Source organism: Saccopteryx bilineata, chromosome 1, assembly GCF_036850765.1.
Source record: "Saccopteryx bilineata isolate mSacBil1 chromosome 1, mSacBil1_pri_phased_curated, whole genome shotgun sequence".
In the NCBI taxonomy this organism is placed as follows: Eukaryota; Metazoa; Chordata; class Mammalia; order Chiroptera; family Emballonuridae; genus Saccopteryx; species Saccopteryx bilineata.
In genome coordinates this window covers 148,465,137-148,490,763 of record NC_089490.1, presented here as the reverse complement: position 1 = coordinate 148,490,763, position 25,627 = coordinate 148,465,137, and the positions used below count along the sequence as shown (strand labels likewise).

General features: G+C 50.1%; 2 protein-coding genes across 5 annotated transcripts in view; one reads left to right on the top strand and one right to left on the bottom strand.

Moving 5' to 3' along the window:
* Positions 1-1,450: 1,450 nt before the first annotated feature.
* Positions 1,451-8,630, bottom strand: RDH8 (retinol dehydrogenase 8). 2 transcript variants are annotated; one of them, XM_066253341.1, is made up of 6 exons: positions 8,511-8,630; positions 5,120-5,281; positions 4,336-4,515; positions 3,070-3,163; positions 2,590-2,773; positions 1,451-2,223 (listed from the first exon to the last, which is right to left on the bottom strand). In XM_066253341.1, the coding sequence occupies exons 1-6, from the start codon at positions 8,611-8,613 to the stop codon at positions 2,008-2,010; spliced, it is 939 nt and encodes a 312-aa protein (XP_066109438.1). In that variant the 5' UTR covers positions 8,614-8,630; the 3' UTR covers positions 1,451-2,007. The 2 variants fall into 2 exon arrangements, with proteins under 2 accessions (XP_066109438.1, XP_066109439.1); XM_066253342.1 differs by lacking the exon at positions 4,336-4,515.
* Positions 8,631-10,608: 1,978 nt separating this feature from the next.
* The window catches only part of COL5A3 (collagen type V alpha 3 chain), a 39,948-nt gene continuing 24,929 nt past the window's right edge, over positions 10,609-25,627 (top strand). For 2 of the 3 annotated variants that reach the window (XM_066272684.1, XM_066272702.1), the window contains exons 1-24: positions 10,609-10,841; positions 15,036-15,197; positions 15,281-15,470; positions 15,550-15,706; positions 16,493-16,597; positions 16,925-17,074; positions 19,021-19,134; positions 19,230-19,358; positions 20,544-20,591; positions 20,664-20,705; positions 21,367-21,429; positions 21,935-22,009; positions 22,089-22,172; positions 22,360-22,416; positions 22,506-22,559; positions 22,758-22,811; positions 23,928-23,981; positions 24,063-24,116; positions 24,296-24,349; positions 24,715-24,759; positions 24,860-24,913; positions 25,091-25,135; positions 25,254-25,307; positions 25,443-25,487. In XM_066272684.1, the coding sequence (XP_066128781.1) occupies positions 10,754-10,841; positions 15,036-15,197; positions 15,281-15,470; positions 15,550-15,706; positions 16,493-16,597; positions 16,925-17,074; positions 19,021-19,134; positions 19,230-19,358; positions 20,544-20,591; positions 20,664-20,705; positions 21,367-21,429; positions 21,935-22,009; positions 22,089-22,172; positions 22,360-22,416; positions 22,506-22,559; positions 22,758-22,811; positions 23,928-23,981; positions 24,063-24,116; positions 24,296-24,349; positions 24,715-24,759; positions 24,860-24,913; positions 25,091-25,135; positions 25,254-25,307; positions 25,443-25,487 (1,977 nt within the window). In that variant the 5' untranslated portion in view covers positions 10,609-10,753. The remainder of the gene's footprint in view (positions 10,842-15,035; positions 15,198-15,280; positions 15,471-15,549; positions 15,707-16,492; positions 16,598-16,924; positions 17,075-19,020; positions 19,135-19,229; positions 19,359-20,543; positions 20,592-20,663; positions 20,706-21,366; positions 21,430-21,934; positions 22,010-22,088; positions 22,173-22,359; positions 22,417-22,505; positions 22,560-22,757; positions 22,812-23,927; positions 23,982-24,062; positions 24,117-24,295; positions 24,350-24,714; positions 24,760-24,859; positions 24,914-25,090; positions 25,136-25,253; positions 25,308-25,442; positions 25,488-25,627) is intronic. The other variant, XM_066272693.1, reaches the window with a different exon arrangement.

The window sequence follows — 25,627 nt, the reverse complement described above, 5'->3', positions numbered from 1 at the left end:
CAATGTTTTGGGGGCTCAGGTGGGACCTCTGTTATTTTTTGTGACAGACAGAGAGAGGGACAGATAGGGACAGACAGGCAGAAAGGGAGAGAGATGAGAAGCATCAATTCTTTGTTGTGGCTCCTTAGTTGTTCATTGATTGCTTTCTCATATGTACTTTGACGGGAGGCTCCAGCAGAGCGAGTGACCCTTTGCTCAAGCTGGTGACCTTGGGCTCAAGCCAGTGTCCTTGAGTTTCAAGCCAGTGACCTTTGGGCTCAAGCCAGTGATCACAGGGTCATGTCTATGATCCCATGCGCAAGCCAGCCACCCTGCGCTCAAGCTGGTGAGCCCCTCCTCAAGATGGATGAACCTGCGTTCAAGCCGGTGACCTCGGGGTTTCGAACCTGGGTCTTCTGAGTCCCAGTCTGATGCTCTAGCCACTGTGCCACCACCTGGTCAGGCCCTCTGTTACTTTTAAAATAATTTTAATTGGCCTGACCTGTGGTGGCGCAGTGGATAAAGCGTCGACCTCAAAATGCTGAGGTTGCCGGTTCAAAACCTGAGCTTGCCTGGTCAAGGCACATATGGGAGTTGATGCTTCCAGCTCCTCTCCCCTGTCTCCCTCTCTCCTCTTTCTCTCCTCTCTAAAATGAATATAAATAAAAAAATAAAAAAAATAAAAATTAAAAACAAAAAAAATAAAATAAAATAATTTTAATTGTGGTAACATATACATGACACAAAATTTACCATCTTAACATTTGTAAGTGTACAGCTCATTAGTGTTCAGTACATTCAGATTAGTGTGTGTCACCAGCATTCATCTCCAGAACTCTTCATCTTGCAAAATTAAAATTCTTTCCCTATTAAATATTAACTCACCATCCCCCCTCCCTTTAGTATCCCCCCCCCCCCGGCATCCACCATCTACTTATGTCTCTATGAATTTGTCTACTCTAGGAACCTCAAATAAATAGAATCATACAGTATTTGCTTTTTTGTGTATGGCTTATTTCATTCAGCATAATGTTCTCAAGTTCATCCATGGCATACTATATGTCAGAATTTCCTTTCTTTTTAAGTTTAAATAACATTTCATTGCATGGATGGGCCACGTTTTGTTTATCCATTCATCCATTGATGGACACTTGAGTTGCTGTTTTGAATCATGCTGCTATGAACATGGATGTGCAAATATCCCTCCGAGACCCCGTTTGCAATTCTTTTGGATAATATCCAGAAATGAAATTGCTGGGTTGTATCAGAATTCTGCTTAATTTTTCAAGGAACTGCCGTACTGTTTTCCATAGAGGTGACACTACATTCTCACCAACAATACACGAGGGTTCCAATTTCTCTACATCTTTGCCAACACTTGTTATTTTCTGTTTTTTGTTGTTGTTGTTGATAGTAGCCATTGTAATGGGTGTGAGGTGGACACTATTGCTTTAAAATTTTTTTATTTAGATATAAGAAATTGAGCTTTATTAAATACTTAATATAGCAACTGTTAGTGGTTACAAATCTATATTTTGTGGAAAATATATGTACATTGCTATGTGTGCACAAACACATTTTGCTAATGGAGTGTGTAACTAGAAAAGTCTGGAGACTTCCTAGTCAACTCTGCTCTATGCATGTGTGTGTATGGGGAGGGTGATGGCGGTGTTTGGATCATTTCTGTATTCCCAGGCCCAAAATAAAGAAGTCCTGAGAGACAGTCTGTTTGACCCTTCAATATCCATGGACAATGCCCCTTCCTCCCGGAAGCCTCTCTTGCCTTCCCAGACAGCACCAGCTCCCTGCTCTGGACTCCTCAGCCCAGGGCCATAGTTCCCTTCTCACTACCCCAGGCCTGATCACAGAGGGGTCTGTGCCTTGAGGTTGAGCCACGGCCAGGTACAGGGCGGGTAAGGCAGAATTTGCCCCCAATGAATGAATGAATGAATGGCCTGTATGTCCTCTGATCTGGGTGTGGCCGGGAAGAAGTATGGCTGCTCAGGAGTGGATTGTGCTGGGCGAGGCTCACCGGGGCGATACCCGAGAGCGGAAGCAGCCGCAGGCCAAACAGCGGAGACCGAGGCTGAGGAGGCGTGGCCAGCGGAAGAGCAGGCTGTGGGCAGTCCGCACGTACAGGCTGCCGGAGGGGTCCGTGGTTTTGAGCGCCGTCAGCGCGGAGTAGCGGGCGTTGGTCTGTCGGCGCAGTGGTGGTCTGGCCGAGCTGATGACCTTGACAATAACCTGTGGGTTGGAGTCCTGAGCTGGGACCCAGCGACTAGAGTTCTGTAGGAGGGACTCCCCGTAGATCTAAGCCAGGGGTCGGGAACCTTTTTGGCTGAGAGAGCCATGAACCCCACATATTTTAAAATGTAATTCTGTGAGAGCCATACAATGACCTGTGTACCTACCCTGAACATGAGAGGTAGAAAATGAATGGATTGTAATACATGAGAATGTTTTATATTTCTTAATGTTATTATTATTTTTATTAAAGATTTGTCTGCGAGCCAGATGCAGCCATCAAAAGAGCCACATCCGGCTCACGAGCCATAGGTTCCCGACCCCTGATCTAAGCCATGTCCTGGGGCTCTGGGTCCCCCCACTCACCTGGGCCACATCCTGTGGACTCTGCCCCACAGAGTGAAAGAGTTCCCTGGAAGCTGGGAGATAGAGGTCCCGGAAGTAGTGCAGGGTGTCAGGGTCAGTGCCTGGGAACTCGGCCATGGAAACTTGCTCCAGGAGCTTTCCTTCGAAGTCGGTGGCCACTGGGCCCGGTTCTACCAGGGAGACACTGGGAACAAGGACCTGGGCATGTATCTCTAAAAAACTGGCACCTTGGGCTCTTAGCCAGCTGGTATATCGCTTCTGTTCAGGGTGAGAGGACACTAGCATGCCAACAAACTCACGGCCCCATTTTGGTCATTACTGTCCCTCTTTCCTGTTCACCCCCATTTCTCCCATCATTATTTCATTCTTTCCTGTACCCCCATCTTCTCCATTGTCCCCATTTACTTGTCTGCCCCATCACCACCTCCACTCCCCCTCCCTGCCTCCATAGCCCCCTCACTGCCCCAGTGCCCCCCTCACAAGATGTTAAACTGCAGCAACTGAATAGCCAGACTCTCGAAGAATCCTTCCAGGGCAAACTTGGAGGCTGCATAGACATCGTTGAACATGACACCTGAGAGGATTAAAGAAAGGTTGACCCCTTGGGGATCTGCATAATGGGTTTTGTGGGTCCAGAGGGAGGTGGTCTTTAGCAGACAGAGCAAAGAGGGTTGGAGGATGGAAATGAGGAGCTATCTGGGACCAACGTGATGGGTGTATGGTTTAGTGTGATGGGAGCCTATAGGCTCAGGATGAAGTTGTCTTGAGGTCCAGGTGCCACTTCTTCCCAGCAGTGTTCCATCTCCCCTCAGCCCAGGAAATTCCCCTACTTTTCTCCATTCTCTAAACCCCTGGGCCACTTGGGCCTGGGATCCCCAGGGCCCTGAGGGCAAGTCCTGTGTAGCGGGGTCCTTGTCAGTCTTTTTTTTTTTTTTATTCATTTTAGAGAGGAGAGAGAGAGAGAGAGAAAGGGGGGGAGGAGCTGGAAGCATCAACTCCCATATGTGCCTTGACCAGACAAGTGCAGGTTTCAAACGGGCAACCTCAGCATTCCAGGTCAATGCTTTATCCACTGCGCCAGCACAGGTCAGGCCCTTGTCAGTCTTGTTGAGCAATAAATGTGGCTGGATAAGGGACCAAAGGGATGAGCTAAGTAAACACAATTTCCCTGTTGCAAGATAATAAATAAGGTGGATTACTTAGGGGGCAGCTGGGGAAGGCGACAGATCTGAGGAAATGGCCAGAGGGAGGAAGCAAGTCTAGAGGGGTTCAAGGAGGACAGAACCAAGAGCATGGATAGCAAGTAGGTGACTTCCACAGTAGGCCCATAGCAGACACCACTAGTCCATCACTGCTCTCTTTGCTAAGGAATTTCAGAATCCCAAATCTAGACATTTTTGATGGCTGGTGGCAAGTGTTTATCAAGGAGAAATCTCAGAAGAAGGAGTTCTGATTTTGGGGGGAGGGCATTGATGAGAGAGATTTTTGGACTTGTTCAGAAGTGGGGTTGATGCTGGGATGTGAATGGCCACTGGCAGCATCTTTATCACCACAGTCTATTCCTGCACCATGGCAGACATAGTTCATCTACCCCAGAATTTTCCTTTTGAGTTTCAAAATCCTTCTCAACACAGGTCATTTGGAATATGAGCTAAAACCTATTTGCCATCCTTCTAGCTGGAGATGGACATTGGGAGAGGGTCAGACATTGGGGGAATTCCCAAGGGAGGGGTCCCCAGAGCTTACCCTGTAGCCCCATGACACTGCTGACCACCACAATGTGGCCCTGTCGCCTTCTCTTCATGCCAGGAAGCACAGCTTTGACCAGACGGACAGCTCCGAAAAAGTTGGTATCAAAGACACTCTGCATGGTAGTTAGGCTGAACCCCTCCAGAGGCCCCACCAGGCCCACTCCAGCATTATTCACTAAGGTGGAGGTGCTGAGGTTACTTTGAAGTCCCCCCAACCCTTTTAGTGTCACTCTTCCAGGGACATTCTCTAAACCCCCCCCCCCCCAAATCCAGGGCCAGTTCAGGTTTTATTGGATGGACAAATGTGGAGCCTTGATGATCTTTACATATAATTCAACATTTGTTATCGGAGACTCTGAACCCTGGGAAGAGGGAAGGCTGCCAGGAACAATGCATGAGCAATTCAGCTCTGACCCCAAATTGCATCAAAACAGCCACACCCACCCTCCTTAGAAAGTTGTTAAGAAACCATGGGTTGCTTCTTCATCATTTTCCCTTCCCCAAATGACTCATCAAAGTAATTTTCTCAACCACATATGATTTTCTCCATATGTGAGGAATTTTCTTCAGTAAGATTTCCCTGACTTCAGGCTTCAATTTATTTCTTGTATCCCTAGTAAACTAATTGGCACCTTGGCTCTTAGCCAACTGGTATACACCTTCTGTTCGGGGTGAGAGGATGCTAGTGAAACAAGAATGCTGGTGCCCAGACACTGGGGCCTTACTGTGATGAGGATTTGTGCTTAGGCCGAGTGACCCCAGGGGCTTCCCAGTCTCACCCAGCACGTCCACTTCTCCTCCCTGGATGCAGCTGAGACACTGGGCCACTGAGTCATCACTGCATACGTCCAGCTGAGCCACAGTAAGGGTCTGACCCAGAGTGTCCCCAGCAGCTGCCTCCAATGTCCCCTTCTTTCCAAGATCTCTCATGGTGGCCACCACTGGGGACAGAGAACAGAGTTGGAGCAGCCACTGACTCCTTTCCCATATGTATGGACTTGTACTTTTCTGTGATCTTGCGTAAGCAGTCGCAGAGGTACAGAAACCCACAGGTTTACGTACCTCCATTCACCACATATACACAAATGCACACTTGTATATATATCTTTACATGTTTATCCATCCATCCATCCATCCATCCATCCATCCATCCATTCATCCATCCATCCATCCATGCAATGTGTTTGTTGAGCATGTACTACATACCATGTCCTATTCTAGGTGCTGAGGCTATTGCATTAAATAGGATAAAATCTGTGCTTTCATGAAATTTATAGTCTATTAGGTCAGACAATAAAATAAATATAAAAAGAAATGCATATATACCTTGGGTCAATATATGTGCTACATACACATACAAGTATGAATAGACACAATACATCATCAACATAAGTTCCAACTTTTGAACACCTACCATGTGCCAGACACTGTGCTAAACACTGTTGTAAGCACTATCTCTAATCCTCACAAGAACCTTATATTGAGTCTATGACTTATTTTCCAAAGATGGCCATATCTTTCATTGCATACGCTCTTCTAGAACCTTGCTACTCCCCCATTAAGATATGAGTCTCTTTCCCATCTCCTTGAATCTTGTGATTGGCTCTGAACCAATAAAATATGGTGAAAATGATGTTGTGTGACTTCTAAAACTGGGCCAGAAAAGGTGCTGCAGTTTCTGCCTTGTTTGCTAAAAACTCACTCTTTTTTTTTTTTTTTCCAGAGAGAAAGGGAGAGATGGGAAGCTTCAACTCATAGTTGCAGCACTGGAGTTGTTCACTGATTGCTTCTCACACGTGCCTTGACTAGAAGCTCCAACCAAGCCAGTGACCCTTGCTCAAGCCAGAAACCTTGGGTTCAAGCCAGCAACCATGGGATCATGATCCCACACTCAAGCTGGTGACACCGTGCTCAAGCTGGTGAGCCTGTGCTCAAGCTGGAGACGTTGGAGTTTTGAATCTGGGACCTCAGCATCCCAGGTCAGTGCTCTATCCACTGCACATCACCTGGTCAGGCTGAATACTCACTCTTTTTTTCTTAATATTTTTTAAAAATATTTTATTTATTGATTTTTAGACAGAGAGAGAGAGAAGGGGGAGGAGCAGGAAGCATCAACTCCCATATGTGCCTTGACCAGGCAAGCCCAGGGTTTCGAACTGGCAACCTCAGTGTTCCAGGTCGATGCTTTATCCCACTGCGCCACCACAGGTCAGGTTGAATACTCACTCTTGATGCTTTCAGCCACCCCATAACAGCCCAGCTATCCTGAGGCCACCATGTTGGGAGGAAACTCAAGTTAGCCCAGGTAAAGAGACTAAGTAGAGGAGCCCTGAGATTACCGAAAGGGAGAGATGCTTGTCCAAAACCTGACATGTTTCAGCCTCTTCTATGCTTATTGTAGCCTTTGATACTGAATCAGAACCACCCAGCTGAGCCCTTCTGGATTCATGGCCTTTGTGAACTGTGAGATAAATGATTATAGTTTTTTACAACATAAATTTTGAGGGTGATTTGTTGTTTAACAATGGTAACCAGAACAGGTAAGTAGTTCTCTCCATAATGCAGATGAACAAACTAAAGTTCAACAAAATGACATTCCCTCTCTGTCCCACCCCTACTTAGCTAGTGTTAGAACTGAGATTTGAACCAAAATTGATCAGAATGCTGATCTCACACGCCTGTGTATATGTTAGTACCACTCCCTCCATGCGTGTACCCACAATCACCCATACATACTCCTAGGGGACAAGTGCATATTGATTGTGGGCCTATGTGATTCATGGGTGCTGCACAGATGAATGGGGCCACAGCATCTGTACACAACATAGTGACAAGGGTGAACACAAGGTCTAGGCTGTCGGGGTTCAGATCCTGGCTCTGCCACTTTCCAGCTGGGAAACCTTGGGCAAGAATCTTTGGCAGTCTGTGCCTCCGTTCCCTCATTTCTCAGGCAAAGCAAATGATAGCAGCCATCTCCTAGGTGTGATATAAGGATGAAATAGCTACTGTATATGAAAAACACTTAGCCTGGCACAGTGTAAGCACTCAATAAACATCATCCTTTAGCAGCTTTATATACTCATCTGCCTGCCACAGGGACACATAGAGCACAGTGACTTTCTTTCACACTGGCATTCAGACTCTCACACCCAAAGCTGTGATGTCTAAGACAGAGGGTAGAGGGCTGGAAGAAGCAGCTCTTCCAACTAGGACAATGACCTCACTCCCTGAAGCCTCCTCTTAAGTAACAGCCCTTTGGCCACTTTGACTGCAGCCTGCTCTGGGTCAGAAGTCTCCATGAGTGGGGTGAAGATTAGGGATTGCTCCAGAATTGCAGGAAGCCAAGTCCCCAGGCCTAGAATACCACTTGAACCCCAAGGTCAGATTCACTTAAGAGGCTTATCTTGGAGCAGTAATCCGAGGAGGGGTGGAGGAGGGGAGTCCTAGGGAATGCCTGAATGAAACCTCCCAGACCATCCTTCTAAAACATTTTCCCCCCCCCATTGATTAAGAGAGAGAGAGAGAGAGAGAGACAGATTTTTAGAGAGAGAGAGAGGAGAAGGGGGGAGAGGGGGAGAAAGAGATAGAGAAAATGGAAAGGAGGAAGAGAGAAGCATCAACTCTTGTTCTACTTAGTTGTTCCATTTAGTTGCATACTTATTGTTTGCTTCTCATATGTGCCCTGACCACCCTGAGCAAGGATGGAACTGGCAACCACGATGTGCTGGCATGGTGCTTTATCCACTGAGCTACCTGGTCAGAAGCAGACCAGCCCTTCTAACACTATTGCCCATCCTTCCATGTTCCCTTTGCTTTATTTTGCTTCTTAGCACTTATTAGCACTAGACATATGATAAAAATTTAAATCTGTTCATTGTCTGTCCTCCTTGCCCTCCCTTATTATACTATTAATCAGGACAGAGATTTGGGTCTGTTTTGTTCACAGCACCTAGAACAGAGTCTGGCACCCAGTAGGTGCTCATGAAATATTCACTAGATGAGGGGAGGATTCACAAGGAGAGGTGGGAAAAGGTCTCCACTTGTCCTGGGTCCTCTCCAAGCCCACAATGCACTGGAGGGAAATGCTAGTGGCAATAGTGTGGTGGGAGCAGAGGGTCCTGGAAGCCATGCCCACCCCTACCCCTCCCAGCCCTGCCCTGAGCCCCTTACCCTGGTAGCGCTGCCTGGAGTCACGAGCCAGCTGAACGGCAAGCTCCAGGCCAATTCCAGACGAACAGCCTGAGATCAGTACTGTCCGGGGAAGGTCGGCCATGTTGATCCCTCCCTGGAGGTATGACCTCTGCTGGCCAGCACCTGGCTATTGCTACCCATCTTCCTACACATCCTCAAAACTGATCCTCTGCAGGGTGAAGGGACCTCCTGAGCCCCTGATTTTGAACCAATCTAGGCCAGGAAGCTAGGGAATTCCTTAGGCCCAATAAATCCCTATTCCTTTATTTGTCAGAAATGTCTTATCCTCTCTGCTACACTCATAACTGAGAGCTTTTTTTAAAAATTTTATTTATTTATTTTTTACAGAGACAGAGAGTGAGTCAGAGAGAGGGATAGACAGGGACAGACAGACAGGAACAGAGAGAGATGAGAAGCATCAATCATTAGTTTTTCATTGCACGTTGCAACACCTTAGTTGTTCATTGATTGCTTTCTCATATGTACCTTGACCGTGGGCCTTCAGCAGACTGAGTAACCCCTTGCTGGAGCCAGGGACCTTGGGTTCAAGCTAGTGGGCTTTTTGCTCAAACCAGATGAGCCTGAGCTCAAGCTGGAGACCTCGGGGTCTTGAACCTGGGTCCTCTGCATCCCAGTCTGATGCTCTATCCACTGCACCACTGCCTGGTCAGGCACTGAGAGCTTTTTATTATGAATGTGAAGTATTTAGGGTTGGGGGAGTTTCAGGGAGTCGAGAGAATTAGCAGGGTGATTCCCTTGCTGTCTCTATTCTGGGCACAGAATCTCTGATTGGAGGGAAAGAGAGATAGAAGGTGACAGAGAGTGTGGTCCCAAAGAGTTCTTCCAAACGTGCACAAGAATGTCAGAAGATAGGGTTAGATATATCAGGAACTTTCCAGCAAGGCAAGGCAGGACAGAAACTTTATAAGAGTCTTTTAGCTTTAGATGTCCCTGGGGAGGGAGGATGAGCAGCTCCCATCCTGGGAGCCTCCATCTCCCCCTCAGGCCAGATGGGGCCCCACCCCCTCCTCTCCAGGGATACAGAGGCTCTTTGTGTGAAGAGTCAGAGGCTGGGAAGGAGGCACTGCTGACTTCTCTGTCTTGGTGGTGAGGGGGGAGTTCAGGGCCCAGGATACGCCCCTCGGGTTCTTCTGTGCGGAAGCGTCATCAGATCCCATATGTCTGCTCTTGTTCAATTGCACAGACAGCCCCATCTGACCCCCTGGGGCCTCTTCACACTGGGGGGTCCCAGTAGGGCGAGGGGGCTCTGCCTCACCCCAGAAACAGCAGGAAACTACTCCTTTCTGTGGCAATGACCTGGTTAGGGGTAGAGCCAGACACCCCCATTTAATGGGGGTATGTGTGAAGATTTGGGATTGAGGCTAGGACACTCATTTGGAGACCTGAGTGGGGAAGAGAAGAGCTAGGGATGGAGGTGAGACCCTTTACTTGAAGATGAAAAGTTTGGAGGAAATCAAGACCAGTGCTTAGGAATCTGTGGTGAGGATTGGGGATGGGGTTGGGACATCCAGTTCTGGAATTTGGGTGGGTAGATGAAGGTTTGGGACAAGTCTGGAACTTTATTTTGTAATCTAGAGTGAGATTTGAGGTGGGGAGAGGATCCGTTATTTAGGGACCTGAGAAGAAGGTGTGAGGATGAGGCAGTACTTCTTCTCTGGGGTTAAGTGATTGGGGTAAGCAAGGGGGCTAGGGTTTGGTGTGAAGCTAAGGTACCATTTAGGGGCCCTTAGTGACACAGAAAGAATTTGTTATAAAGTTGCACCCTCAATACCAGGGCCTGGTCAGAGGCTAAAGTTTGAATGAGGTTAAGATCGCCTGTGAGGGGCCCTGTTAGGAGGAAAGGTTTTGGGATAAGCCTGGGACCCTGAATTCTAAGACTGAGTGAGAGTGACCCTCCTCCTCTAGGGTGGGGTGGGGCAAGAAGGGCCCGGCGCCGGCCCACAGCTCCACCCCTAGCTGGCCAATCAGCGCTCAGCACAAACTTTTTTAACTCCCCCCACCAGCTGTCAGCCAGCCCCCCCTTCCTGAGAGTCCGGCCCGGCAGACACTGGAGCGCAGGGCGAGGCCAGGGCGGGGTCTAGGACAGACTCCTGTGGATCCCGAGTGGAGCTGGCCGCCGCGAGTGCGTGCACCGAGTCCGTGCAGTCGCCACTTCCCGAAGCTGCCCGCTGGACCCCACCTTGAGTGTGGGCCCCGCAGGGATGGGGAGCCGCTGGGGCTTAGGCCAGCTTCAGGCGGGCCTTTGCCTGCTCCTGGCCTCTCTGCAACTTCTGCCCTGGACACAGGCGGGTGAGCCGTAAGGGAGGACATAAGGCCTGGAATGCAGGATCCAGTGAGGCCCCTAAAGACCGGGTGGAGTCGGAAAGGGAGGCGTGGGCGTTGCGCGTGGCTACCGTGTGCGAGTGTCTGGCTCCGGCGATTTGTGGGTGTGACAGCTGGGGAACGTGTGACCATGTTTTACTGCTGGGTGCATAGGAATGAATGCAATTAAAGGTGTGTGTGTGTGTGTGTGTGTGTGTGTGTGTGTAACAATGTGTATTTGGCCAGTTGGAGTGAAATTGTGTGTGTGCTTCAGTGTGGGAGTTGATGATGTCTGGTTATGGGTGACAGGCTGATTCCCGGGCGAGTATGTGACTGTCAGTTGTGCATGTGCAAATATGTCTGTGTGTGTGGGAGGGGGCGGGTTTTGAGAATAATCGTATGTGTTATGCCTTATGATTGTGTGTCTCTGGGTGACTTTATGAGGGGTGCGGTGGTGATTTTCATGGGTATAAATGATTGCCCATGAAAACATGAGTGAATGGTTCTGAAGGTGATGGTGAGTGGGGAGAGTGTGGGAGAGGGAATCGGAGATCCAGACTTCCCTTTGCATCTCCCCAAACGGCTTCATCCTACTCTCCCTCTTCCTCCTGTGCCCATAATTGGCGAGCGCCCACCTCTTCCCCTAACCCCCTGCCCCTCCCCCCTTCCCGCGCTCCCCAGAGCTGGGATCAGCACCATGGACAGGGCCTCGGGAGGGCCGCGGTGAGGGGCTAGGCGGGGCGCGGCGCGGGGCGCGGCGCGGGGCGGGGCGGAGCACGGCGGGGGCAGGATTGGAAGTTGTCCCCCCTCCCCTCACGGCTGAGCGAGCCTGGAGTGTTTTTCCCGAGGAATTTCTCAGGAGCCCCCCCCACCAAGGGTCCCAAGGGCCTCCGGATGGGTGAGTCAGCTCTGACGCACGCCCAGCTGCGCGCATCTGGCTGAGTGCCGCGCCTGCCCCGCAGGGTTCAGGATGCGGGGCACCAGGGATTTGGGAAGATTATAGTACCCAAGTGGTGATCGAGAAAGCTTCCCTGGTCTGAGAGATCCTAGGCCAGTCCCTCTTGGAAATCACTCACTAAAGTAAACTCAGCCCCCAACACACACACACACACACACACACACACACACACACACACACACTTTCCCTGAAGTCTGAGGAGGTGCCTGCTCACGTGGATAATCTTAGAATTACACACCATTCCCACGCTCACACATCTACACAGTTCAATCTCAGGCAATTCAGAATATAAGTCCCAGGGACACCAGGAATGTGAAACCCCGATGCCCACGCCCAGAAAGCCCCACCAGCCACTCGCCACAGGGTCACAGCATTTGTCACCCTCCTACACTTTCAAGTGCTCACATATGCTTCCACTGGCATCCATACAACACGGTCAACATCCAGAGCCAGTCACCCACTGGTTTACTTGGCCACACTTTCACATATTACCAAATTTCCCCATTGTGAGTCTAAAGTATTACAGTCACAGACTCACCTGCATTACCTCACTGCCAGGACCCGGATTCACATGGACACAGCCACAAGTCAAAGGACTGAACCCAATCTTTCCATCATAGGCCAAATACTCACACACATTTACACACCACAGTTCATACTGTAATATACACATGCACAGTAGCACATAAAGACATTTGCAAAGAACACTCACACCTATATTCTCTACACTTCTGAGATTATCTCAGTCATGCCCCAGCCTGGTGTCTTCCTGCCTCCCTCCACATCTTAGACCCCACCCAGCATCTCCCTATGGCCCTGGCTATCACAGGGGAGAATCTGTGGGGGAAAGGTGGGCTGGGTCCTTGACAAACCCCCCACCCCGACCCTACAGGCAAGACTCAATGCCTCTTGTGTGTCTCCTTGTCACAAAACCAGCCATGAAAAGAAAGGCAGTCAGTTTTTGAAAGGTCATTTAAGCAGGGACACAAGATTGAAGCAAGAGACATTTGGGTTAGATGTTGGGAAGGACTTTTTCAACATGAATGAGGAGTTGGTTGAGAGATTTTTTTCCCCACTGCATAGAGACTGGGGTCTGGATAAGGGGAGAGCCTGAGAGAACTATAGTGGGTGAGGCCATATATTTCAGCCCTCCCCTGGATCTCAGCCTGGAGAGAGGGCAGCTGGGATGGTCATTCTTTGAGGGAGTGACTCTTCTGGTTAGCAGAGCCTGGGAGCCTAGAACTTAGCCCCAGGGGTCTATAACCCAAATATCTTTTAATGACAGCTCAGCCACAGAACAGACAATTAGAGATGGGGCTAGTGACAGTGGCAGGGTTGGGGGTAGGCAGATGGAGATAGAGATAGAGATAGAGATAGAGATAGAGATAGAGATAGAGAGAGAGAGAGAGAGATGGGAAGAGTAGTCCATATGCAGAGATGCAGAGAGATAGGGAGGCACTGAGATAGAGACATTCAGAGAGAGATAAAACAAATAAAATACCAGCCCTGGCCGGTTGGCTCAGCGGTAGAGCGTCGACCTGGCATGTGGGGGACCCGGGTCCGATTCCCGGCCAGGGCACATAGGAGAAGCCCCCATTTGCTTCTCCACCCCCACCCCCTCCTTCCTCTCTGTCTCTCTCTTCCCCTCCCGCAGCCAAGGCTCCATTGGAGCAAGGATGGCCCGGAGGGGCAGAGCATCGCCCCCTGGTGGGCAGAGCATCGCCCCTGGTGGGCGTGCCGGGTGGATCCCAGTCGGGCGCATGCGGGAGTCTGTCTGACTGTCTCTCCCCGTTTCCAGCTTCAGAAAAAAATACAAAAAACAAACAAACAAACAAACAAAAAATACCAAGTGACAGAGAGAGAGAGAGAGAGAGAGAGAGAAAGAGAGAGAGACTGAATCAGAGCTGAACCCAGAGAGAGACCTGGAAAGACGGAGACAGAAAGTGGGACAGGAAGAGGGTGGGGCAGGAGAGAGAAGAAAGGAAAGAAAGAATAAAAGTTGGGGGCAAGAGGAGTTGAGGCTGAAACAGGCTCTATAGAGCATGGAGAATGAAGAGTCTGATCCAGGGAGAGCTGAGATGGGGTCCCTCATCCAAGCTTTTATCCTCCCCAGATCTGGCCCCCTACCCTGACTCCAAATGGTGAGGTCAGCCTAGCCGCCCCCAGGGTGAGGTCATGGGCAGATTCAGTAGAATCTGACTCCTGCCAAGAGGCTGGGTCAGGGGGTTAGTGGGATGTCTGCTGGGGGAGGAGGAGGAGAGCTCAGGCAGGGGCTTTGGGCCCAGGGGTAGCCCCCACCCACCTCTACCCAAGCCATGTGGTTCCACTTAGTGCTGGTGAGGCTGGGCTGTGTGGGTGGGGCTGGTAGGACTGCTTGGGTTAGGATCTGGTTGGGCCAGACCAGTTCCTTCCTTTGCTGGGGTCAGAGGGAGCAGCTCAGAGGGAAGAGGTCAAGAGGTTATCAGAGAAAGAGACAGAGAGGTGGTGATAAGGAAACCAAAAAAGGAGATAACATGGGGAGATCCCAGGCCAGGTGGGGCAAACAGGGATAGGCACAGGGAGGAGGTCAGGGTGCAGTCAGAGGGAGAAGGCCAGAGGAGGGAATCAGAAGGCAGAAGGCAGAGGTCAGAAGGGATGGCCAGAGAAAGAGTAGTCAGAGGGGGGAGACTTGAAGTGGCAGTAGTCACAAGGGAGAGGCCAGGGGTGATGGTGGTCAAGGAGGAGGTCAGAGGAAGCAGTCAGGAAAGGTGATGGTCAGAGGGAACAGTTCACAGGAGGTAATGGTCAGAAGAGGAGGTCAGAGGGAGGAGGTGGGGAAAGAGCACACAGGAGCCCCTCCTCTCCAAGCGGGTTTCCCCTGGAAAGGAGGTTTCAGGCCTGGGAAGCAGCCCCAGGGAGCTGGTGCGCGGGAGTGCGGAGAGGGGGACAGTCTGGCTCTGGGGCTCAGGCCAGGAAGTTTTGATTCATCCGAGAACTAGGTCAGTGCTTTTTTCTCTCACCAAAACCAAGGGAGAAAAAAACAAACAAACCACACACACACAACCAAACAGGAGTCAACAGGCCAATGAGACTGGAACAGCTGTGGGGTGTTGAGGGATGAGGGTCCCAGACCTGCTCTCTTGCTCTGACACATAAACACAGTAGGAGGTGTTGAATCCCCAAATAAGAGCCACGCATGTGGAGTCCTGGGCTTATTTAACTGCTCCCCCTACTTCTTTCTGCAGCAGACCCTGTGGATGTGCTGAAGGCACTCGGTGTGCGGGAGAGCCAGGCCACGGTCCATGACGGGCCTGGCCTCTGCCCCCAGAGGGTCCCAGAGGGCAACCGGGCATTTAGGGTGGGCAAGGCCAGCATGCTAAGTATCCCCACATGGGACCTCTTTCCAGGTAAGTCAGTGTGGGAGGGGCTGGGGGTTATCCTGGGAGCGTGGACATCTGAGCTATCCCTTTATCTCTGACCCTCCCATCAGATGGACACTTTCCTGAGAACTTTTCCGTGCTGATCACTCTTCGCGCCCAGCCAGCCAACCAATCTGTCCTTCTATCCATTTATGATGAGGGTGGTGCCCGGCAGCTGGGCCTGGCACTGGGGCCAGCGCTGGGCCTCCTCGGTGACTCCTTTAGACCCCTCCCCCAGCAGGTCAACCTCATGGATGGCAGGTGAGTATGGGGAGGGTGACTTTCCAGGGAGTGGTGAGGTGAGAAGCAGCCCCCTCCCCACTAAGCCTTCTCCCTGCAGGTGGCACCATGTGGCAGTCAGTGTGGATGGTGGCATGGTGACCCTGGTGGCTGACTGTGAACCTCAGCCCCCTGTGTTGGGCCACGGGCCTCACTTCATCAGTACAGCTGGACTCACTGTGCTGGGGACCCAGGACCTCAGGGAGGAGACTTTTGAGGTAAGGGATCAGTGATAGAGAAAACTGAAGAGACTTTTGAAGTAAGGTTAAAGGGTCAGTGATAGGGAAACTGAGGCAAAGGGTGAGCAGAAGTTTTATCCAGTCTGATCTGGAGAGGAGGTGGGAGAGGGCGTGCCCAGCTTCCACTCACTGTCAAGAAGCTGAGGGAAAGGAACATCGTGTGTCATTGTACCTCTTTGCCCTGTGCAGATGTGAATTTCTAGTGCTACGAGGTAATAATTTGTGATGGCACGTCCTTGGCTTGTGGTGGGAGGATGAAATTGTGATATGTGATGGCGCTCATTGTGATGGTGTGTGACTGTGTGCAAGGTGGTTATAATGTTGGGTGTCAGCAAGGCACACAGTTGTGTGGCTGTGTGACAGGGGTGTTTTTGGTGTGGTGACTGTGTTGTTTGTAATGTGATGTGTGTGTCACCTTTAGGAGGCTGGCACTCTCATCCATTTTGTTATCCTCCTTCTCCCCAGCACCTTGAAGGGCACTTGGCATGTAGTAGATGTTACCATGTGTTTGAGAGTGAAGGAACGATTGTGCCTCTAATGGAGTGGGTGTTGTGGGGTGTGATTTGTGGTTGTAATTTGTTGTGACCCTGATAGAATTTTTCTTCTCTAAGCTGTGAGGGGCAGAGTGGTCACAGGGGCTATGGTGGGACCACCCTCTCCCTATCCTTATGGTGCTCTGGATGGAGAAGCAGCAAGCCTTTGTGCTTGAAATGGGGGTCAGAGTCAGCCTGTGGCCCTCTTCCCTGTTTCCCACCCTCTCCCCAGGGAGATATTCAGGAGCTGCTGATAAGCTCAGACCCTCAGGCTGCCTTCCAAGCCTGTGAGAAGTACCTTCCTGGCTGTGATCACTTGGACCACACAGCCACAGGGGTGAGTGACAAGCTTGTCCTGAGGTCAAAGGCTGTCATTCCTGCCTCCAGGTCTCAGAAATGAGTGCTTCTTTGCCGCATCCATGGGGCTAAGTGGACCTGCCCTCAAACAGATCCCAGGCATGAATGATCTTGACTTCAGGTCACATAACTAGGTGACCCTTAGCTTCAGATCATATAATTGACCTTTACCTGGGATCACAAGGCTGAGCGAGCCATGGCTTAAAAGCACAGGATCAATGGGACATGTGCTAACATAGTCCCAGGAGACCTGAGTGATGAGGTTTCCACTGATTGCTTCTGGGCCTGACTGGGGTCCTCTTCCCAGGTCCCACAGGGTGAGCCGGAAATCCCTCCCCCTCAACGAAAGAAGAAGGGAAAGGGGAAGAAAAAAGGGAAAGGCCGTAAGGGGAAGGGCAGGAAGAAGAACAAGGAGACCTTGACCCTAGCTCCATTTCTTGGCTCCCTGAAGAACCAGGTAAAGGACCTGCAACCTCTGACTTCTGATCTTTGACTGCCCAACTTCTAGTCTCTGACTTCTACTGGCAACTGGCACCTCATTGAAAATCTTTGCTTCTAGTCTGCAATCCCTGACTTTTATTTGTCTTAACTGATTGATGACATGGGGACAGGGAAGGAGGGCTACTCCTGTCTTATAAGCTCTTCCATCTCTGCCCCCAGGTTCCAGGAGACTGGAGGGAGAGGGCACACCCACATGGGTACCTTATTATTAGAGGGCTCTTGATGAGGGTAACTGTTTAAGGACAGCTGGGGTGAATGATGGCTTTATTAGTTAGTGTGTCATTGCTTGGGGTTGACTGGCTGGGGCCACTGGTAAAAGTTACTGATTGGGGGGTCATTAATTGAAATTGGGGACACTATTTGACTTCCTTGATAATAGAGATTGCTGGTTCTGTAAGGAGATATTACTTGAGCTCCTACTTGAGATCACTGTTGGAGGACATTGATGGAGGCTACTGTTGGTGTTATTAGTGTCACTACTTTAGGGATAATGGGTGGGGGCCATTGCTTTGGGTTACTACTCAAAGAGATCATCCATGGGGGATCACTGATCAGAAGACATTAGTTGGAGGAGTGACTTTCAGGGGATCGTTGATTAAATAATTAGTTTGGGAGTTCCCAATGGGTTATTACTGGGAAGTCCTGGGTGGGTCATTGGTTAGTGAAATCACTGTTTGGAGTAGGAGGTTAGTGTTTGGGGAGCACTAGTTGGGCTCACTTATGGATACTCATTGTTGGAGAATCACTGGTTGAGGAATAATTGATTAGGATCATTGATGGGGCTTATTAGTTGGGAGGTCACTTAGTGCTTATTGCAGGGTTGTCACTGGTTGGGGTCATTGATTGGGGTGGACACTTAATAGAAGAATAACTGGTTGTAACCATTGATGGGAGTCATTAATTATCAGGCCACTGATAGGTCACTGGTTATATAGGTTATTTGTTGAGGATCATTGGTTAAGTCTCTTAGTAGAGATCATCAATCAGGGGTCATTGATAGGGGTCATTAGTTGGTGGGTCTCTGTATCCCAGGTGAAGGCCATTGGCTGGGGTCCTTAATTAGGGTAGGGTCACTGGTTATTACATCTTCTCTAAGTATTAACAGGGAGAAAGAAATGATTACTTCAGGCCTAGAGCAGGGACACCAGAGGCAACCTGCCTCTTCCCCTATCCCCAGCTCCTTTCTCTGTCTCAGCGCTTACCTGGGCTCCCAATGTCTCCTTTTAAAAATTTCCACTGATGAGAGAAAGAGAGAGAGAGAGAGAGAGAGAGAGAGAGAGAGAGATGTCAACTCATGGTCCCACTTTAGTTGTAGCATTTAGTTGTGCACTCATTGATTGATTCTCTTATGGGTCCTGACCGGGGATTCAACCCGTGACCTCAGTGCACCAGAATGATGCTTTCTTTATCTACCGAGCCACTGGCTAGGGAGCCCCACTGTCTTCTTCATGCTCTTGGCCCAGTTCCCCTGTAGCTGTCCAGGCCAGGAGGAGCTGCCACTCCCTCACTGACTGTGGCTTGGCTGGCTACTGCTAAGCTTGCCTTGGCAGAGGACTGTGAGATACGCTTTCAGGAGTTTGGCTCTGAGTGCTGGACCTTGAACCTGACCATTGGGCTCTGTAGCCAGCCCAGCTCTGCTTCCAGGCTTCCCAGACCTGGCTCAGTCCTACTCTTCCTCCATACATGAGTGCTCCCCCTGCTGGCTATTCTGGTCCCGTCAGCACACCTTTGCCTCCAATGGCCAACCTCCTACCCCACAGCCCTCTTATGTTTTCTGGGAATCCTCCTATGTCTTCTTCCTAAGACTGAGTGCTGGGAGGAACAGGGCCTATTTCTTCCTTTGTCTCCTTTCTTTCTTATTTGGCCTGACCCTAAACCTGATACTCCCCATCCCTTCTCCAGACCTCTACTGACATCCCCAAGACAGAGACTCCAGCTGTAACTGTGACTCCGGCCCCCACACCTTTGGTCATCGCCGCCACTGTGACTATTGGCCACAACATCACCATCCTAAAGGTCAGTGGGAAGTGAATGAGGCTGAAAGGAAAGGCCCCAGGGAAGTGGTGGTGGCAGATAATGAGGAGTTTTTTGGTTTGTCCTGATGTCCTCAGGGGGGATTGGACCCTGACGGTGGAACTGAACTTGGGACCCAGAAGGCTGAGGAAGGAGGTGGCCCCACTATGGGCCCTGACTTCCGGGCAGCACAACAGTCATTGCGGGCTCAGTTCCAGATCTTTCCTGTAAGTCTGGGTGGCTAGGTTAGGTACATGGGGAGCCACACATGGCCACCTATTCTCTCTCTTGTCTTCTTTTTATCTTGCCTAGAATGCCCTCCCACCATTCCAGTGCAGTTGACAAATATTTACCAACAGACACTGTGCTAATGTGACAGGCATTGTGCTAATAGATGTCTCTGTGGGTAGGGTGATTCATTCGATTTTTAGTCTAACCAACTGCTGGAGATGGAACATGATCTAATTCAGTTTTAAAAGCTCCTCTGGCTGCTGAACAGCATATGGACTATAGGGGGAGCCAGAGAGGCAGCAGGGAAACCAACAGTTTCATCAACAGAGGGTGGTTTCCTAAAGAAGGGCAGTGGAGGTGGGATAGAAAAAAAACTAGACAGATTTGGGCCATGCTCCATTTTGGCCTTGCTGCTGGAGGTGAAGAGAGATGTAAGGATGACTGGATAAATTCCTGATGGGACCACTAAGTGAGATAGGGAAGCCTGAGGGAGGAGCAGGTGCAAGGTGTCAAGGATCTCATTTTGGATGTGCTATCGGCAACCTGTTTGGCATCTAAATGGAGATGTCAAGTAGGTGGTTGGTTAGAAGATTCTGGAATTCAAGAGAGATGTTCTAGGCTGGAGATAAAGACTTGGGATTGAACAACAGAGAGACACTATCTTTAGCCAAGATAGCATTGAGATGAAACTGCCTAGGACAATCATGCAGGCAGAGAAGGGGGACCAGGTGTTGGACAGGGGTGGAGGTGAATAATTCTAACTTATCTTGAGAGCCTTTTTTGTGCCAAGCATTTTTAAAAACTTATTCATATTTTCTTGGGATATATACAGTCATCATTCGCCCACCGACTTTGCAGGGAAGGCCATAGAAGTTGAATAAGTTACTGAACATCTCTCAGCTAGTGAGAGAGAGCCCCAGGATTAGGATCCCTTGAGAGATTCTAGAGTTCACACACTTCACCTTGACACAGCATGGCCAGGCTGCAGCCAGAGAGGAGCTGCTCAAAACATGTTGGTTGAAGAAAGGACAGCAGAGGCAGCTCAGAAGGTGGACTCTGTACATGTGCATGCACGTGTGTGTGTGTGTGCGCGCGCGTGTGTGTTGAGTGTGAGGTTGGTTAACTGGGAGTTCTTTGAGTTCCAGGGCTCACATCTCTTCTCTCTCCACTCCCTGTCCCAGGGCGCTGGAGAGAAGGGAGCAAAAGGAGAACCCGCAGTGGTTGAACAGGTGAGGGGCGTGGGCTGGGAGGAAGTGGTGGGATCTGGGCTAGAATGAGGGTCACACTCATTTCTCCTTCAGGGACAGCAGTTTGAGGGACCTCCAGGAGCTCCAGGACCCCGAGTAAGTCATGGCTGCATTTCCCTTTTCCTGTCTTTCTCTTCCAGTTGGGGTGTTCTAGCCCTGGGGTTGAAGAGTTGGGATGTACTGTATTTCTCCATGTATAAGACACACATTTTTGGGGAAAATTTGGGTTCTAAAAACTGGGTGCATCTTATACAGTGGTTGTAGAAGTGTGGCATTTCAAATGCCATAGATGGAACTGAGGACGAGGCAATATATGAAGACAGTGATTCGTCATCAGACGCAGATGAAGACAAGCTAATGGATGGGAGTTTTGACAGTGATGAGGAATTGTTTCAATTTTATGATGAATAAAACTTGAGTTCAATAACTTTATGTAATACACTTTTTTTTTTTCAAATTTCGGGCCCCCAAATTAAGGTGCGTCTTATACATGGGAGCGTCTTATACATAGGGAAATACTGTAATATTGGCAGGTTATTCAAAGACTATTGAACAGTTGAGGCTCAAAGAATGTCAAAATAGAGATTGGGGTGTTAAAGGGATTGATGTGGGTGAGTGTAGTGTCAGGGGACCAGGAATGGCTCAGTGATGGGGTGGGAAAGTCAGCATGGGGCCAGGATCAGTGGTGGGTGGGTTCCAAGTCAGCCTGGTTCAAACTTTCTACTTCTCATGACCTCTGTTCCTCTGTCCTCAACAGGGGGTGGTTGGCCCTTCAGGCCCTCCTGGACCCCCAGGATTCTCTGGGGATCCTGGTCTACCGGTAAGAGACTCCCCCGGGGTATATCCCTCTGGTTTCAGGCTATGGAGCTGAGGTTGGGCACATGGATGTCTGAAAATGAGTCTCAGAAGCTGGGACTGGGGATACTATCCTGGAGCTGGTGCTGACCCCTCCTGCTTCTCTCTCCCCATCTGTGAATTGTCACTCTTGCTCTGGCTCCTCTTCTGTCTCTGGGGGCCTGTCTCCTATTTACGCCCTCTTTCTGTCTCTATCTCTGAGTGTCTTTTATCTCTGTTTCTCTCCCGATGTCTCTGTTTCTTTCTCTTCTGTCTGTCTTTCTCTGTTTCTGTCACTGACTTTTTATGACTCCTTTCCCCTCCCTACATCTGTCTTTCTCTTGCCTACTCTTTCTCTTTCTCCCCATCTCCATCTTTCTCTGTCTCTGTTTCTCTCTCCTCTCTGCCTTCACCCCTTTCCTCCTCGATCTCTATCTCTCACCCCTATCTCTCTGTCCTCTTCTGCCTCTTTCTGTCTCTCCCTTTCTTAGGGCCCTGCTGGCCTCCCAGGAATCCCTGGAATTGATGGAGTCCGGGGCCTACCAGGCACAGTGATCATGATGCCGGTAAGAAGGAGATAGGGTGGCACAGCCTTGGGGGTGCAGCCTTTCCTCGGGGCTCCCCTCACTACCAGTTGCCCACTAGTTCCAGTTTGCAAGTGGCTCCCTCAAAGGACCCCCAGTCTCCTTCCAGCAGGCCCAGGCGCAGGCAATACTGCAACAGGCTCAGGTGTGTGGAGGACAATAGGGGGCTGGTGTGGGATAATGGGAGGACATTAAGGGAATGGCAGAGATGTGGTTAATGAAGGGCTAGTCAGGAGACAAGTAGATATTTGTCTCCTTAAGATCCCTTTGGCAGGGGGAAGGTGTTGGAGTCTTGTGGGTGACTGATGCTCTGTTGCCCTCTATCTTTCCAGCTCTCTATGAAAGGACCGCCTGGCCCAGTAGGGCTCACTGGGCGCCCAGGCCCCGTGGTGAGTATGGAAGCTGCATGGAGGAGGGAGATACATCAGTGGAGAGGGGGAAATTACTCTAATTGCATTATTCCATTTCTTCTTCCAAGGGTCTCCCTGGGTATCCAGGTCTGAAAGGAGAGATGGGAGAAATGGGGCCACAGGTGAGATTGGTAGGGGTGGGAACAGGAATGCAGAAGGATGCGAAGGCATCTTCAGAGCCGCAGGATAAAGTGCTAGTTGGGGAAAATGACAAAGGGGCTGAAGATACTCTTGCAATTACTGCCCTTCATAGGAAACGATTTAAAATAAGTCCTTTTTCCTTATTATTTTTTCCATTTTTCTTTTTTTTCCTCTTTTAGGGTCCCCGAGGCCTTCAGGGACCTGTTGGACCCCCTGGCCAGCAGGGCAAGATGGTGAGTGACTGCTAGATCCTCAGGTCATCTCTCATCTGTCACTTAACATCCAACATGAACTTCAGCTTTGTGCTCCCAGTTTCTGTTGGTGTCCTTGGTGGGATAAGAGTAGAAGACCAAGAATAGCAGCTCCACTGAGTATGTAACCAAAGATCTTGCCCGAGGACATGAGGCTTGAGCTGAGATCTGAGGTAGAACTGGATGGACAGGAGCCAGGCATTCCAGTGGAACATGTACAGAAAAGAAGTCTGGGACATTAGGGAAATGGCAGACACGATAATCCCATGGGAGACACACAGCAGGGTGATTAGTGAAGACTGAAGATGAGGGTTCTTCATTCTTTTTTTTTTTAATTGATTTTAGAGAAAGAGGGAGAGAGAAACATTGATTTGTTGTTCCACTTATGCATTCATTGGTTGATTCTTGTATGTGCCCTGACTGGGGATTGAATCCACAACTTTGATGTATCAGGACAACACTCTAACTAACTGAGCTATTCAGTCGGAGCCTGGAGATGAACGTTCTTAATTTTTGTGATGATAGTGACTTGGACTAGAGAAGAGGCAATGTTTTTTTTATTTATTTACTTATTTATTTTTATTTAGTGAGAGGAGGGAAGGCAGAGAGAGAGACTGACTCCCGCATGCACCTCCACCAGAATCCACCTGGCAAACCCACTAGGGGGCGATGATTTACCTATCTGGGACATTGCTCCATTGCTCAGCAGCAGAGCTCTTCTTAGTGCCTGAGGCAGAGGCCATGGAGCTGTCCTCAGCACCCGGGGCCAACTTGCTCCAATCAAGCCATGGCTGTGGGAGACAAAGAGAGAGAGAGAAAAGGGGAAATGGGAAAAGGGGAAGCAGATGGTTGCTTCTCCTCTGTGCCTGACCAGGAATCAAACCCAGGATATCCACATGTTGGGCTGATGCTCTACCACTGAGCCAACTGGCCAGGGCCAGAAAGGGCAATGGTTATAAAGAGTAATGGGTGGGTTTGATATATATATATTTGGAAGGTTAAATTAATATACTCAGAAGCTCCCATCATAGGATTCTGTCTCAGGAAAATGCTTAATAAATGGTAGTAGGTATCTTGATGATGTCACTTCCCTCACAGGGTCGGTCTGGAGCAGATGGGGCTCGGGGCCTCCCAGGAGACACAGGACCTAAGGTAGGTGATGAGGTCAGGGCTGGAACTTGGAGGAAATGTCAGGGTCAAGGATTCGAAGTTCAGATGGTGTCTTTTGTATAGGGTGATAGGGGCTTTGATGGCCTTCCAGGACTACCTGGTGAGATGGGCCAAAGGGTGAGTGTGCAAGGTGCTTCCCACATGCCCAAACCTTCTCTCAATATGCACGAGCCCTTTCCTACCCCAACATCAGAGCCTCCATTCCTGTGTCTGAGTCCTCACCCTTTATGTGCTGTCTTTTTTCCTGGGTTGCTGATCTTCACTCCCACCTTTCCATGTTTTGTTCCTCATCCCAGGGTGACTTTGGTCATATGGGGCAACCTGGTCCCCCAGGAGAAGATGGTAAGAAGGTATGTTTGAAAGAGAGCGAGGGGATGGTTTGGGTGGGAAAACCAGAATGAGTCAGAGAGGAGGAGAGTATTCAGGGGACATGATGAGGAACCAGGGTCTGCACTGGGGGGCAGGAGGCCTCTGTGAGGCTCAAAAAGGTAGGCTGAGAGTTGTGGGCTGACAATGGAGTTGGGAGGTGAGACTCAGGATGGCACATCCAGGTTTGGGGTCACAAGCCTGCATCCAATCACATGTGCTCAGTCAGCTGGATCCTGGCACATGCTCTGGCTCTGGGGTCCCCTGGAAGGGGCTGTCCAGATAAGAGAAGGTGGTTCTCCGAGGGTCCTACCTTCCCCCCTTCCCAAATGGTGATGCTTTCCCACAGGGAGCACAGGGACCTCCGGGGCCCACTGGCCAGGCTGGGGAGCCGGTGAGTATCAGGGACCCCTTGCCTGGTGCAAGGGACAGAAGTCAGGATTTATGGGGACTCAGAACAGTGATGAGGGAATCATATTCCCACTTCTTTGCAGGGTCCCCGAGGACTGCTTGGCCCTAGAGGCTCCCCTGGGCCCCCAGGAAGCCCGGTGAGAATGTCATTGTCTTCCGCATCCATGCCTGTCTTCTCTGCATGGCCACTTCTGTTGCCTGGTTTCCTCTCTGTGCACTCACCTTTCCACTGCGCTTCACCGTGTCTCAGGCATGGGCTCTTGCGCATGTGTCAGCCATGCATCTGCCCAGTCTCATGGCTTCTCCTTTCCCAGGGTGCATTTGGAATTGATGGTGCTCCAGGTGCCAAAGGAAATGTGGTATGTGTTCTACCCCCTGACCCTAACGCTGTCTGACACTCTGGCCCCATGTCAACCTCACTGACACCTTGACACCATGATCGCTTCCAGTTTCATGAAACCCTCACTTTCTCCCCAGGGACCTCCAGGAGAACCAGGCCCCCCAGGACAGCAGGGAAATCCTGGGTCCCAGGTTTGAGCTATCTTTTGCAATAATATAGGGTGGTTGTGGTCAGCCAAGGTCACAGACCCCTCCCAGCCTTCCCACTGCAACACCTACCACCCCCTTCTCATGCCTTCATCTGTTCTCTTTTCCTTATGTCCCCAGGGACTCCCTGGCCCCCAGGGGCTCATTGGCATTCCTGGGGAGAAGGTGAGTGACAGCTCTATCTGCTGCCCACCCCCAACCATATCTTGTTTCATTTCTGTTGCAGGAAAAACTTCCCACTATGGTCTCTTTTGTTAGTTCTGGATAATGATAAATGGCAACATTCCTTAAACAAGCCCAGAGTT